This window comes from Penicillium atrosanguineum (assembly GCF_028827265.1).
Source record: "Penicillium atrosanguineum strain IBT 20685 chromosome Unknown utg000007l_segment0_segment0, whole genome shotgun sequence".
Lineage (NCBI taxonomy): Eukaryota > Fungi > Ascomycota > Eurotiomycetes > Eurotiales > Aspergillaceae > Penicillium > Penicillium atrosanguineum.
In genome coordinates, this window is record NW_026623139.1 from 1,572,726 (window position 1) to 1,587,800 (window position 15,075).

At 50.6% G+C, this 15,075-nt stretch overlaps 6 protein-coding genes across 6 annotated transcripts; 3 read left to right on the plus strand and 3 right to left on the minus strand.

The window, feature by feature from the left end:
- Positions 1-1,021: 1,021 nt before the first annotated feature.
- On the plus strand, positions 1,022-2,750 carry N7443_008795 (uncharacterized protein; the record flags this gene model as incomplete). The annotated part of the gene is made up of 2 exons (XM_056888851.1): positions 1,022-1,594; positions 1,689-2,750. The coding sequence occupies 2 exons, from the start codon at positions 1,022-1,024 to the stop codon at positions 2,748-2,750; spliced, it is 1,635 nt and encodes a 544-aa protein (XP_056738153.1).
- A 1,353-nt stretch (positions 2,751-4,103) lies between these two features.
- Positions 4,104-4,673, plus strand: N7443_008796 (pre-rRNA-processing TSR2 family protein; the record flags this gene model as incomplete). Its single annotated transcript, XM_056888852.1, has 1 exon — positions 4,104-4,673. One exon carries the CDS (start codon positions 4,104-4,106, stop codon positions 4,671-4,673), a length of 570 nt encoding a protein of 189 aa, XP_056738154.1.
- Positions 4,674-5,325: 652 nt separating this feature from the next.
- On the minus strand, positions 5,326-7,652 carry N7443_008797 (translation termination factor GTPase eRF3; the record flags this gene model as incomplete). Its single annotated transcript, XM_056888853.1, has 3 exons — positions 5,326-5,385; positions 5,444-6,508; positions 6,600-7,652. 3 exons carry the CDS (start codon positions 7,650-7,652, stop codon positions 5,326-5,328), a joined length of 2,178 nt encoding a protein of 725 aa, XP_056738155.1.
- A 910-nt stretch (positions 7,653-8,562) lies between these two features.
- N7443_008798 (RanGTP-binding protein) lies at positions 8,563-10,804 on the plus strand (the record flags this gene model as incomplete). Its single annotated transcript, XM_056888854.1, has 6 exons — positions 8,563-8,583; positions 8,642-8,673; positions 8,727-8,784; positions 8,840-8,905; positions 8,964-8,998; positions 9,055-10,804. The coding sequence occupies 6 exons, from the start codon at positions 8,563-8,565 to the stop codon at positions 10,802-10,804; spliced, it is 1,962 nt and encodes a 653-aa protein (XP_056738156.1).
- Positions 10,805-11,277: 473 nt separating this feature from the next.
- On the minus strand, positions 11,278-12,536 carry N7443_008799 (BSD domain-containing protein; the record flags this gene model as incomplete). The annotated part of the gene is made up of 2 exons (XM_056888855.1): positions 11,278-11,564; positions 11,627-12,536. 2 exons carry the CDS (start codon positions 12,534-12,536, stop codon positions 11,278-11,280), a joined length of 1,197 nt encoding a protein of 398 aa, XP_056738157.1.
- Positions 12,537-12,934: 398 nt separating this feature from the next.
- On the minus strand, positions 12,935-14,866 carry N7443_008800 (uncharacterized protein; the record flags this gene model as incomplete). Its single annotated transcript, XM_056888856.1, has 1 exon — positions 12,935-14,866. The coding sequence occupies one exon, from the start codon at positions 14,864-14,866 to the stop codon at positions 12,935-12,937; it is 1,932 nt and encodes a 643-aa protein (XP_056738158.1).
- Between the last annotated feature and the right edge of the window lie 209 nt (positions 14,867-15,075).

Here is a 15,075-nt window from a genome sequence, read left to right on the forward strand (position 1 = left end):
ACCTTTTCCGCCCTATCTATCCTTTGGGTCTTTCAGCCCATTCGCCCTGCAGGCCTTGGACACCTTTACTATTTCAGGCGAAATTAAAAGGCATCTAGAAAGGGACAGTACCTTACACGTAGAGGAGAAGTATATGTTTTCACTCCTTAGCATTTAGTTCACTTCTATCTTATCTACCGCTCACTTATCCCAACTAAATCACTTATGCGACCAATGAAAAGCTATCAAATCGGCAAAAACTCAGGCAGGGTTAGGTGTCTATAGGCTGCCTGTCCAGGGAGGGGCTGTAGGCCCAAGATGTTGTCCATAGACAGACAGCCCATACTGATGCCTAACCAGTCTTTTCTCCTCTGCACTAATGCGCGCTAGATCCACTTCCCCACCCCTCTTCCAGCATGGCGTCAATGCTCGCGCCACGCTGCACTGGTCATGGTTCTCAAGAAAGATCGACGTCTTTCATTGACCCAAACAATTAGTGGATCTTCGGGTAATCGGAGACATCACTCCCCATATCGACCTGTGGACTCTTGTAATGAGGGCTGGCCCTGATCACGGCCACCAAATTAGGTCCCGAAGATAATCTAGTCTGGAGACGGTTCCAGGGATGTCACCTATTCCATTCCCTGTTGGAGTCTTTGAAGCTGGCTAGATCTCGTAGACCCTCTTTCGGATGATCGTCCCGTCGCCGATCGGCCCCATTCGGGCTACGGTTGGGGCGTGACCTAGGGACTGATTTTATTGGGCACGTTAACCGATCGGGAGGACGCGTTCCCCCACGAGGCTGGATGACCCCATCACCTCATATCCCCATATCCCCCATAGCCCCATAGCCCCAAGCCCCATAGCCCCGTATCTCCAGGCTCTTCTTCCCGCCTCGTTCGCTAGTACTGACCGGCCTGCTCCGGATGATACGCACTGTTAAACCGAACCTTATAATGGTTATGCATGTATAATTTTCCAGAACCCTCAATTTTGGCCACACTCCGATCCAAAGATAGACACGGAAAAACAACACTCCAGAATGGCAGCCGCTCAGGTCGAAGACGCCACGACGGTCTCGACGCAACATGACATGCTTCTGGATGAAGCTTGCCAGGCTACACGCCGGGAACACGAGCTCACCCTTCTGCCATCCCTCCGAGTGTATCGCAAAGCGATCGCATGGTCCATGTTTTTGTCCTTGGCTATCGTCATGGAAGGGTATGACATGAAGCTCATGGGCTCTCTCTTTGCCCTGCCAGCGTTCCAGAAGAAATATGGACAGCAGCTGCCCGACGGTACATATCAAATCTCGGCTTCCTGGCAAGCTGGCCTGTCCAACGGTGCTTCCGCCGGCTCAATCTTGGGCCTGCTTCTCAATGGTTATATGGCCGAGCGGTTCGGTTTTCGCAGGACGATGCTTGCCTCACTCTCATTCATCACCGTCATGATTTTCATTCCTTTTTTGGCACCGAGCATTGAGGTCCTACAGGTTGGCCAGGTTCTAATGGGTATTCCGTGGGGTGTCTTCCAAACCCTGACCACCTCATATGCCGCCGAGGTGACCCCGACCCACCTTCGTGCGTATCTCACCACCTATGTCAACTTGTGCTGGGTAAGCTCCTCCCCGACATTCTTCTTCCTCCCCGCTTCTCGAATTGATAGAAGCTAGATAATAGCTCTTCTACTAATCATATGAACGGTGATAGGTTTTTGGACAACTCCTCGCCAGCGGCATCCTGCGAGGCGTAGTCACTCGCACAGACCAGTGGTCGTATCGCATCCCTTTCGCCCTGCAGTGGGTCTGGCCCATTCCGCTTATAGTTGGAATTATCTTCGCCCCCGAGTCACCATGGTGGCTAGTGCGTAAGAACCGATGGAAGGAAGCCAAGATAACCCTCCTCCGGCTAACATCGCCCGGTCGAAATGAATTTGATGCTGACCAAGCTATCGCGCTCATGGTGATGACGACCGAAAATGAGCGGGAATGTGGGACAGGAACAACCTATCTTGATTGCTTCCGTGGCGTAGATCTCCGCCGCACATCGATCGCCTGTTGCTGTTGGGGTATTCAAATCCTATCTGGCACCAGCTTACGCATTTATTCGACATATTTCTACGAGCAAGCAGGGCTCCAAATTGAGCAGGCCTTCAATATGACTATAGTGCAATACGTCATTGGTATCATTGGCGTATTCATAGCCTGGGCTATGCTTCCACGTTTTGGCCGACGAACTCTTTACCTTTGGGGATTGGCAACTTTAACGGTGGTCTTGCTGATCATAGGTGGCCTGGGTGCTGCCCAGTCTCACTATCCGGCCCATTCCAAAGCCACCAGCGGTGTGAGAAATCAACTAGCTTGGGCTATCGGATCTATGCTGCTTGTTCACACATTCTTTTATGATGTCACCATCGGTCCAGTGTGTTACTCGCTTGTGGCAGAGATTCCGTCTGTTCAGCTTCGTTCTAAATCCTTGGTGCTAGCACGCATGACATATAACATCTTCAACATTGTCAGCAACATTATTACGCCCTATATGCTGAATCCTTCGGCATGGAACTGGGGCGCAAAAGCCGGGTTCTTCTACGGCGGCACATGCGCTTTATCCCTGCTATATACCTATTTCTGTGTCCCCGAACCTATCGATCGGACTTACGCAGAGCTAGGCATCTTGTTCCAACGGAAAATCTCAGCCCGACGTTTTGCCGAAACACACATTGACCTTCCCGACGTGAGGGATTTTGAAGAAGTCTCCCCCAAAGGCGTGTAAATTGTCAAAAGAAGGAGTGGCCAATGTGGATCAATCGTCACTTATGTACCAAGTAAATCAGCATAATCCACTTGTCTGTTGAGATTTTCAGGAACCCGACCGATATCCACGTAGCACCATAAAGCAAATTTGCAAATCATAAATTCTATAGATTGCCTTAGGCCTGCAAATATGCTCAAGTGAAAGCAAATAAGAACAGAAGCAAACGCCGATCAATTAAGCCATCACGCGCTTCGAAAATGTGTATCTTCTCGCCCTAAAAGAGAATTTCCTGTAACCTGAATCTAACGCGGTATATTCTTTCTTCTAATTTGGCGTCGGAATAATATTTGGAGAGGTCGCTGGAGAAGAGGTCAGGGTCGTTGCCCTTTTCAACTCCTTTCAGCCTTTTCGTCCCCTGAAATAATATATTCAGTGGCACGAACTTGATTGTTACTGTCCAAGGCAAATAAACCATTCCATATATGTGAGAAGAGTAACTGATTTTGAGTGGCAGGTACGAACTACGCCGTGGGCCAGGTTTGCGCCATAGCCATTGAATTAATCGCTGCGTAAGTGTTTCTTGATTAAGAGCAAAAAGGCCGATTTCTATGTCGCCACAAGGTACGAAATACTATAAATTAGGCAAGATTGGAAAACGTAACATCATCATCACCGTCTTGCCGGATAGTGAGTATAGAGCAGCTTTTGCGGCTAACGTAGCAACGAAAATGCCGAATAGCTTTCCTAACATCAGAACGGGTCTAATACTCGGCATCAGTAGCGATATACTAAGCGAGAAGCATAGCTAGATTACTTTTTTTTGCCTTTGTATATCTTTTTGCTGCTGCTTTAATCGACGTTCTATTTATCTAGGTCTATCTTGCTGATCACAACCCAACACACATCTAAATTGGCGCGCACAATGCAAATACCACTGAGATAGTAATCAAGCAGATTCACAATTACTGCTCAAAGACTGGCGTGTCTTTCATCGAACGCGATCTAGCATCCTAGCCTGTGTCAAACAGGCCAACGAGCAATTTGGTCGAGTCACATGACCGGCCTTATCGTATCTAATCGCAGCTCCAAAAAATTTTTGGATGATTGAAGTCCGCGATAAAATACTATCCCACACCTTCAATTTTCTCTCATCCCCAAGACACTCGGCCTGAGGGTTTCTTGGATTTATTCCTTTTCTTCTTTGAACTTCCACATAAAACCCCTGGCTGGCTTCCCTTGACATTGAAAACATACCAAATCCAGCCTCCTCCCCCACCAAGTCTGCGGGGTATCGATTGGCACTGCACCACCAAACTTCAAACCCAATCACGCAGAAGAGACGTCGTGTCTTTTCAGACCACAAACTCCAGAATGAGCACACAATCAACACCCGCCCCGCCGGCCAATGACGGCGCCTCCTATCTCGACCTTGGTATTACACTCGCCCTGAACGATTGGCCCGCGCTCACACTCGCCGTGCAATCAAACTGGGGTGGTCCTACATCCGATGATAAGCGCGCCTGGCTCTGTGGTGCCGTCTCCGAGATGCTGACCGAGCGACCGGAGACCGACGCCGAGGATCTGGAGGACGTCTTGATTCAGGTCATGAACGACGAGTTTGACGTTGTGATTGACGACGAGAGCGCTGCGATCGTGGCGACCGAGATCATGGAGATGAAGCAATATACAGATCGCGGAAACTTCGCTGAGATCCAGGCGATGTGGGAAGTGTACCAGCGCAAGAGCCAGCAGAAGTCCGCTTCTGCGGCTATGTTTAAGAAGGTTGATGCTAAGGATGAGGATCAGGAGACTGACGAGGAGACTGATGAGGAGGATGATATTGAGATGGGCGATGCCCCTGCTTTGGTGCGTGCGCCGAGGGAGAAGGCTGAGCCTGAGATTGATGATGATGGATTCACCATGGTTAAGAAGAAGAGGTAAACTCTGTATGAGTGCCTGGCGGTCTGGGGTGTTGGGCTTTATGGCTTTGTGCCAGGGCTGAGTGAACACATCAATATGATACCTTTTTTTCCCTACATAGACGAATTGAACTTGAATCAGAGGAAACAAGAAGGCAGCCCGACCAAAGAGATTGATTCTAAGGATACAGCCCGCTTTCTTGGTCCTTCTCAACTTCCATGATCCAACTCCGATGTACCATTTAAACAACTCTTAAAATTTAGCCAAAAAAAACAAGGCACGGCCCCTAATAAGGGGGCAGTCAGAGTCTCAAAGAGATAATGTGAATATACCATTGGCTGTACATTGGTTAGATCACGGGCAAACTATATCACATGATTGAAATGCATGGATCCAAAAGAATCAAACACAACAACCACGCAGTTGTAAAAGGTGACTCTACGGGAGAATGAAAAAGAGAAGCGTAGAAAATTCATCATCATCAGTTGAGGGAGCTGTGGTGTATCATCGCTTAACCTCTGTTCACCCATCTATCTACCTCCTTGTCCAGAGGTTCCGCTCAATCCCAGCCGACTTTTTAGCGATGGGCTGAGAAATAACCATCAGCACCATGGGATATCTTTTAGGCTTTCTTCTTGCATCATGTATGCCATTATGCGTTTCCGGTAATTGTTTAAGCCTCGTTCTCCGGGAGGCAGAGTTTGGTGATCATACCAATGGCGATGGTTTGTCCCTGTAAAGCCGTTAGTACTTGATCCGAAATTTATAGAGCTCAAAATAATATAACGTACCTTGTCGCGCAAGGTGAACCGTCCCATGGATTCATTGAAGGCGAACTCTTCGACACAAACAGCCCCAGCGGTGCTAGTGACCTCAAGACGGGCAATGATGGTCTGACCTTTGTTGACGAACGCCGGGGGGCGCTTGCTCTTGCGGCCAGTGCCGGGTTCGAGTTTATGAAGAAGTTGAGCGAAAGTAACTTCCTCAACAGCAGAGTGGACGTGCATCACACAGTTGAATCCGGCGGTGAGAATGCTCTGCAGATCCAGAATACGGATCTTGGCCTCGAATGCGCTCACACAGTGAACGGGGCGCTTTGGCGAGCAGAGCACGAAGCCGGGGAGGAAGTCCTCTTCTTCGACACCACGCAGACGCAGGCGAACCTGGTCACCGCAAGTCGCGGTCGGAGTCTCATCTTCGGTCTCACCGTAGAGAGCAGCAACCGAAACCTCGGTTTTGTTGGGCATCATGATGTAGGTGCCGTTCTTCTTGATGACACCGGACTCAATACGGCCTTCACACATCGTACCCATGTCACGGTACTTGGAGCTGATAGGCATCATAAACGGAGCATTGATCTTACGCTCTGGGAGCTTGAAGTCGGTCAGATACTCAAGCAGGGAGGGGCCGCTGTACCAGGGGCAGACGTCCTTTGGGACACGGTCCTTGATGCCCAGGGTGCGTTGCGCGGAAATGGGCATGCAGAGGATGTCATCCTTCTTGTAACCAAGGGCTTCCAAGAACTTGATGACCTTGATTGTGCACTCATCAAAACGCGCCTTGCTCCACTCGACTGTGGGGTCATCCATCTTGTTGACAACAATGACCAGTTTCTGGACACCGCTGTTGCGGGCAAGAAGGGCGTGCTCACGAGTCTGGCCACCCTTCTCGAAACCAGTTTCGTACTCACCCTTACGGGCAGAGATGACAAGGCAGCCAAGGTCTGCCTGAGAAGCACCACCGATCATGTGGGGGACATAGGACTTGTGACCAGGGGCATCAAGAATCGAGAACTGACGCTCGATAGCGCCATCAGGGTGAGGGATCTGAACACTAAAGTGCGCTCTTCCTACTTCCTTTAGAAATAGTCAGCTTTCAATTCAATTACTCACGCAGTCCATTTCAATTCCATTGCTGGACTTGGATAGGCAGAAAGAAGGTACTTACGACAGTCTTTCCCTTAGCTCGCTCTTCGTTGGTCAGATCCAGAGCCCAAGACATATACCAGGTCTCACGCCCAGCTTCCTTGGCCTCTCTTTTGTATTTCTCCATCGTACGGTCATCCACCATGCCGGTGCAATACAGCAATGATCCACCCAGGGTGGACTTTCCAGCATCAACGTGACCGATGAAGACAACGTTAACGTGTTCACGCTTCTCACCATAGATTTCTTTCAGGGTTGCGTCATCGACATCGGCTTGCTGTGCCTTGGCGACGGCATCGGCAGCACGGGCAGCTTTAGCGGCCTCGACACCGGTGCGAGCGGGACTGGAGCGACCAGTGGGGCTGGAGCGACCGGACGGTGTAGGCGAAGACTTGCCGGAAGCAACATTCTTAGAGTCTGTGGTCTTATCGATGGCCTTAGCAGCGGTCACCTTAGCACCGGCTTCGGCAGCCGCAGTACCCTTGGAATCACCCTTGCTGGTGTCATCTGAAGCCTTCGCGGGGGTTGGGGTTCCAATGGAAAGGACCTTAGTCTTAGGGGCAACGGTAGAGGAGGAAGCCCCAATTGAAAGGACCTTAGTCTTAGGAGCGGTGGTGGAGGAGGACGCTCCGATGGACAGGACCTTAGCCTTAGGCGGGGCGTCGGAGGAGGCAGGAGCAGGCTGTTGGGGAGCAGCAGGTGCATTCTGACGAGGCTGCTGCTGGAAGCCACCGGGCTGCTGGTTGTATGCGCCATACTGGTTGTAGTTGCCGGGTTGCTGGTTGTATGCGCCGTACTGGCCATAGGCCTGCTGCTGTTGCTGCTGCTGCTGGGGGTGGCCGTAGCCCTGTTGTTGGCCGTACTGGGCATAGGGGTAACCACCATACTGCTGGTACTGCTGTCCAGGCGCGAAGGAAGAAGCCCCAGGGGTGAAGGAAGCGGCACCAGGCTGGAAGCTCGCTGCACCAGGCGTGAAGGTGGGCATCTGGCCTTGTGGGCGACCCTGGTTCAGGTTAACGCCCTCGGTCTGTCTCGAGAGTTCGTCCTCCCATGATTCGGGGGTTTGGTTCGACATCGTGGAGGGAAATCCGAGGCGCAATCAACGAGATAGCGCGGGCGACACGAGAGTCGGGGGTGTAAGTCAAACAATGAGGGGCCGGCGTTTTTTGATTTTGCGCAGGTGACTCAGCGCCCCGCGATGAGGATGTCACGTGGATTGTATGCAAAATGATAGAGACGTGACTTCTGCGTTTGTTTTATTTTATGGGTTCAATTGATACTCGCTGTACTCTTCTTATCATTAGAGAGGTGGCAAATTACCGATCGCCCAATGTTTCCAGAATTTTCGACTCATGTGTTAGGCTCATATCCTCATCTCCGTTGTGTGATATCCGATAGAGGCATTAGGATCATAACTTTTTTGGATGGCAGAAAGTCTTTTTCTATGATTGTTTTTATGGCTTGGGGCCTGGCCATGAATTGATTCAACTTCCATGGAGTAAAGCGACCAAGCTTTTGGGGCGGCCTGTTGCTTCTTCTTGTATATATTAATAGGGATGTTTGAAAAGATACAATATATTCGACAGTCAATGTTAAAATATTGAAAAGATACCCATCTAGTTACCTAAAAATATCGTCAAGTAGATGCTTCGGATGAGGTTAAGAGGAATGAAATTATAGAAAATACTGCGCCTACGGTAATTCTTGATTTCTCCTTTATAAAGAAGTATGTCATGGGGTTTGGAATTAAGCACCCAGTACTTTTAGTAGAGACTTGATTTGGTGGATCTGAAGGTGGTAACTAAGGCGGTGAATTATGATAGAGGGGGAAACTTCCATGATGCCAAGGTCTCTATCGTAACGTTGGGCATAACCTTCACTATCGATAAGCGCCCCTCCATTCTTTGTTACTCAGGGGCATATATCAGCCCAGCCACTCTCTTCGGTGGATCTTGAGAGATCCAAGTGGATATCTTCCCGACAAGATGGAGGTCCTTTTGTCGCGCGTATGTTCATTGCTGAATTGCAGAATTGAGGGCGATGAAATGCTAACATTACGGACAGCTGACCCAGCAGGCAATGAATTATGCCATTCGGTAAGGCAAACGGTTCTGGAGAATCTAACTTCAAGCTAAGACTCTCAATTCAGCTCTGGAATTGCAATCACCGCAAGCTACGCCATACGCCAGTCTTCACGTTTGCTCAAAGTACGCAGTATCGAATGCCTAATATGAAGCAGACTGAGCTGACCTCATGGCTCAGAATGTAGATAGCGAAGATCGTGATGAGCTTCTCTCTTTGCAGCAGCGCTTAGAGAGCAAGATCCAGGTCAGCACAGTTCATTGATTTCGGCGAGTCAAATCCACCTCTGGCTAACTTGAAACAGGTCATTTCCCCATCAATTGACATGATTGAATTGATGTGAGTATACGAAACTCAGTTCCAGCCGTCTATGTGGGATTCTAACAAAATTCTAGTGCCGCTCGAGGCAATACATCTCTTGAATCGGCTGTCACTCTTACAAAATCCCTGAGATGGGAAATTCAGGCCCTTGGGCAGCGATTAGCCAAAGCCGCCTCATCCGAAGAAATCTCACGCAAGGGCCCCAAATCTTCCCGAGACCAGGCAGTCATAGATGCCCAAGTGAAGGCCGTCATCAAGGACATCAAGAGGCTTCTAGCTCGGATCGAGGATGCAGTGCCACTGATGAACTTAGCCATCACTACCTCGGGTGCCAAGCTATCCACCAACTTGCCATCGACCGTGTCACCATCTCGCCTTCTCCAAGCGAGCACTTTTCTGACTGCTGGCGATACTCAATACTCAATGTCAGATTCTCATGCCGTTCAGATAGGACCGACATTCACCCTTTCGATGTACATGCTATTTGCAGGCCACGTACGCCCTCATGACCAGGAGTCTGTCCGCGAGGCCACATGGAAAGAGGTTATGCATAAAGCACGCCTGAAGCTTCGACGGGTTCCAATGAATCTATACTATTCTGATGATCGGACCAAGTCAACGGAGCTTCCCGGTTCTGCGGGTACTGACGAGTATGCCTATCAGGTTCTTATCATCGAGGATTTTGATGACGGAAGAGTTCACTCCTTTGAAGAAGGTGAACCGCATCCCCAGGCCTGTGAAGGTGTCGCCAGCGCTGGTATCCGAGAGATTCTTTCAATCCACCAAATCTCAAAGATCTTCTATGCGGACACAGGCAGAATTTTGAATATCAGTACTGAGGGAGAAACAAATAACCCTGTGCTACTCCTCAAGAGAGACTTGAATGCTCTCCCGCCTCGCCGTATGATGGAACGTGACGATTCTGAAGATGACTTTGCACCCGAGCCAGAAGAGGGAGGCCCGGAGCAAGACGAAGAGCAGGCGCTACTTGACGCACAATTGCATGGCGGCGATGGCTCAGCACACCAAAGCTTCAGCTCCCTTCACGAAGACTCCATCCCCGAGGAATGGCGACTTCCTCCCGGTCTCGACCCAGAATGGATTGCATTTGAAGTCTACAACGAGGATGAATCCTCTGATACTGAGTCCGAGGCAGACAACCCGACAACAGAAAACACGGTCGACAAGATGGCCAAACTATCTCTCAAAGACAAAAGTGATGCCCAATCCCCATCACCATCCAGACCAACCTCTTCCACACAGCCCGCAATCACCACAACCGTTACCAACCCTCTTTTCGAAAACATCCGCACATCACTTTCTCTCCTCGAAACCCTTCTCCGACTAACCTCCCTCCAACAATTTCAACAACAATCCCACCTCTCCATCAGCGATGAACTCCTCAACTTCTTCCTGGAAGAATCATCCACAACCGGCGCCGGTGGCGACGAACAACATCGCCAACGCCTCCGCCACGAAGCACGCCGCCGTGTCGGATGGGATCCTTACGATGAAAGCCCCGTCAAACACCGTGGCGAAGATTATCAATACGGTTGGGAAGCAGGTAGTCCCTCTGGGTATCCACAAGAAGACGAAGGGCCCTACTCACCCGGAGGCATGTCGCGTGGATTCCAGCTTCGATCGCGGGAAAGTACACCGGAAACTCCGCAGCGTCGGGGTTCGCCTGGGAGGAGAGGTCCGAGTGGGTTGCGGGGCATGACGCCTGCGTATGCAGATAATTCGGAGCCTGGACAGAGTTCGCCGCTTGCTAGGAAGGGGGGTACTTCGAGGGATGGAAGTGCTGGGCCTGGAACTGCGGAATAAGATGAACTTGGCCCGATGATTATGGTGACGATCTTGTATGACTAGCGAAGTGTCCTGACTTTTGATTTTCAAAATCTACAGTACTTTCAGTCCCTTTTAGAGAAATAAAGTCTCATACATACACAACCACTTTGGGGGTTCGTTGAAAGCTACGGTAGAGTCAAGTTGAAAGGACCTAAAGAGCAGTAAGGATAATACGCAGTAAAGTGTATTCAATGCCAAGGGATATGTAAATAAAGTGAGCAATGTGCATGTCAGTCACAATCGATCAGACAGGGAAAAGGCAGAGCGGGACATCAACCGCTGAAGGCAAGATACGAGAAACGAAATTGGGAATAAGACGGATAAAGAGTCCCAACTGCGCCAAGGAACCAAGTCACACCAAACTCCCGCGAAGCAAGCAAGTCAATTAGCCCGTTTTGGACCTAAAAAAGTGAATCTTTCCCAAGGCCCTTGAGTTGGAAGAGAATAGTTTACTCCCAGTCCTCGTCACTGTCGTCCGCCTTGGACTCAGTAGTCGGACTCTTCTCTTTGGGACTGCCGGGGGTTCGGCTAGCGGCACCGCTCACAACGTCGTAGCTTGACTCGCTGTCGGCCTGGGACTGTTGGTCGTTTGAGCGGCGGGGCTCGGCCTTCAGGGTAGCATTTTCGGCGGCGGGTTTCTGGTTCTTGGAACGAACTTGGGGAGTAGAAGGGGACTCGTGTTCGGAGTCAGAATCGTCATCCCAGCCGACCTCTTCCTCATCTTCGGCGCTGGCACCTGTAGGTAAGGGTGAATATTAGCAATCATCGTTCCAACGTGTAAGAAGGGCACATTCATACCCTTCAAGAGCTCCTTGCGCTTTTTCTCTTCGGTCTCAATAACCAAGCGGAGGAAGTAGTATCGAGTCCAGAACTCTGCATACTCCACAGTCTCAGGAACGACCTTTTCCATGGCCGACCGCAATTCAGGGTATTTCTCGAGGTCGGAAGCAATCTCGTCGGTCTTGTTCTCGACATCGAACTCCTTCTTGAACTCCGGGAACTTGTCGCTGACAGGGTCCATGGTGAAGCTATCCAGGTTTGAGTGGATAACATGCAGTTGAGCCTCGAATCGAGTGGCATGGATAACGCGCTTGCCATCGGCATCCTTGCTCTCGAAAAGAAGCTTGCCGGAATCGTCTGTCTCGGGGGGCACAATGCTCACAGCCTCACGCAGCTTTTGGCCGATATTCAGCCCAAATCGCATGATCGCTTCGTCTGCCGCTTCCTCCGCCTTCTCGATTTCCTTTAGTCGTCGAGCGGCCTCAGCCTTGAACCGGGAAATGAAGCCTTCTCCGCTGGAGCCAGCCTCGGCCTGGTCCTTGGATCCTCCTCCGGTCGAAGCCGTAGGTGTAGCGGCCTCGTCTTTCTGGCCTTCACCACTGCCAGTCAAAGCTACGGTGTTGATCGAAAGCCCCTTTGTCCGATCGACAATGCTATCCCGCAGGTCTGAGAACCCCTTCACAGCTTCCTCGCTCGCGGCAGCATATTCCTGACGGGCGCCCTCGTAGTAGGTCTCTCCCTGCTTGCGCACATTATCCCAAAGGCCTCCGATCCGGGTGCCCCACGGGCTGGCGGAGAAAGCGCGGAAGGTTTCTTGAAATTCGGTGTTGAGGTTCACGTTAGATTGTTGAGCGTTATTGGAATCGGAGGAATGGTCCTCCCTCGGTGTCAGGATCTCCTCCTGAATGTGGTCGTAGGCGATATCCATGGTGGTGTTGTTAGAGAGAGGTGGTCTCCAAACGATAATTCAGGTTGCACCTCCGCGTTCGTTCACGGGCCGACCGCCCCGCTCCCCCGTGCTTAACCTCAACTACTGATCGACGTGACGGTTCCCGATGAGGGTCGCTCGACCCTTGAAATTATTTGCACAAAAAATATCTACGTGCGCATGTGCCTTTTTATCAGCCTCAAAGAGCGGTATAGGGAAATACTACTCGGTATATTCACGGCCGAAACCCCTATTTGGGCACGTCTGGGAACCGCATCTCATGGGTGCTTATTCATGGAATAAGAAGATGAAATATATTTGGTATAACCATGAAATTGTAGGGACATAAACTTGTATCAGAGCGCTAAATGAGATCATAATTCATAACATGTCTTAGCTCACCGATCCGGCAAACTATACGGCTCACCCACGCTGTCCTGACTTCCCATCCAGAAATTGGGGAGCGGAACACTTTCCATGACACTCGATGTAAGAAGTTGACTGCGAGACAAGACTCCTACGGGTCCATGATTGTCTCTATCAACTGGTTGGGAGGATTCGACCTGGACCACCGAATCAGGGACTTGGGGTCGTTGAAAGACGGCGCCAGAGTCAACGCTATTCTCGTCTTGCTCATGAACGGGAGATGACTCCGGCACAACCTCGGTCTGGTCGGCCTCTTGGCTTTGCGTTTGGCTCTGTAAAAAGGGACCCGGGATTTTCTGAGAAGAACCCGCGGTTGCGGGTTTGGCGTATTGAGTGCTCCCATAATTGGGAAACAGCTCGGACAGCTTTTGGGTATTTAGGGTAGGAATAGGTTCAAATGGGAATTGCGTTGCTGGCTGCATCCTTTGATAGAACATAGAAGCATCTGACATCGGTGCCTCAGACGGCAGTTCGTCGTTCGGGTCTGCGGACGGTTTGACATCTGGTAGAGGTAATTCTTGAGAATCGTCGCTTGATGGCTCCGGGCTGTGCCGAGTAGGGACTGGTGTCTCTGCGCGTGGTCCATGAGCTCGAGATGGTGTTGCGGGATCATTGTTCATGTCGTTTTCCGAGTCGCTGTTGTCGCTGTCCGCATCGGTCTCGTAAACAACTGTTCTTTCTTTTTGTTTTCGCTCTACTTTGATCTCTGGGCCACCAGGCAGCACTGCTTGGGACCCCGAATCTGTGGAAGGTGCATACAGAGTCTCGTTTTGCATAACTGGTGACGAGTGATGCTTCAAGGAATCAAGCAATCTGGGCGAGGGTCGAGTTGATGTCTTCACCAGTGATGCGCCTCCGTGGTCCTGCGAATCCTCGATATTCCTTTGTGGGTCGGGAGACTCCTCTTTGATGGTGTTTCCCGGATGGCATGCGGCGTTCCAAAATTTTAGTTTTAATGGAGATCGGGTTGCGCCGCGGAACTGAGATGATGTTATTATAGCCAGCCCCGGGCTTTCTGGCGACTGTGAGGACGGAATCTCAAGCTTTCGGGATTTCTGAGGTGTGACCGGCGCATCTAACATTGATGCATTTTCGGATTCATGCCCCGGATTTGAATCCTGATTATCACCAAGACCCCCAGAGAGTGGCTCGCCCGTGGAAAGATCCAGCTCCGGTTCGAGAAGTCTGCGATTGCGCTTCACAGATGCAGGTGGTTTCGGATGAACCGTCTGGTTCATAATGGAACTGGCTTGCTGCCCATCATCTGGAGGGTTATTTTTATGCTCCGACAGTATGTATCCCATATTCACATCGTCGTCATCGTCTATTGTAATGTAGCGTCGCACGAAGTCCATTTGCGTAAGAGTCTTATCACGCTTCGCAGGCGGCTTCTCTGTAGACTTTCGTCTCCCTTTACCATTGAAACTCGGTTTCGGTGTCATACTTTTTCGTATGCTCTGGCCCCGCTCGGATGCTCGAGGAGTGCCTCCTGCGCTTTTTCTTCGTTGCGTAGGGTGATTTTTATTGGGTTCGAAATTTGTGGGGCGCAAAGATGGTCGATAGTCGGCATCATCGTCTGAGTCACCGTCCGCTCGATTGTGTGCATTAGTTGTATTGGTACCTTGGCGCGGTTTAGTCTCGTCGAGATAATCGAGCTGGTCATCGTCGGAGTGTGGAGTCTGAGTCACGAAGTCGATTTGGGTAAGAGTCGATTGCGCTCGTGAGCTTGAGAGCGAGCTTCTCTTCCATGGTCTCGCAGATGCTGAAACGCTTGGAGATGCTGGCCTTTTGGATGTGGTGCTCTTCGAGCTTTTTGACGTCCCCGGAGGACTGGGTCGTCGCGGAGTTCGAAATTTCTCTCGGGGTGTTTCTGACAATGGACCGGGAGTATCTTGGGGGTTCATTGCAGCTCCGGTCAATCAGACATGGAGATTGAAGTAGAGGTAGCTTGATGCTTCGGTGGTTGTTCCTGCCCATGACGTTCTGGCGTTTGTTGCCTCAGGCACACCGCGTCGACGCGTTTCACTTTACGCGATCACGTGTATTGGTGTGAGTATTCTACGGCACCTTCCTAATGATATTAATGATTGCTTTCGTCGATTAAATATAGCTA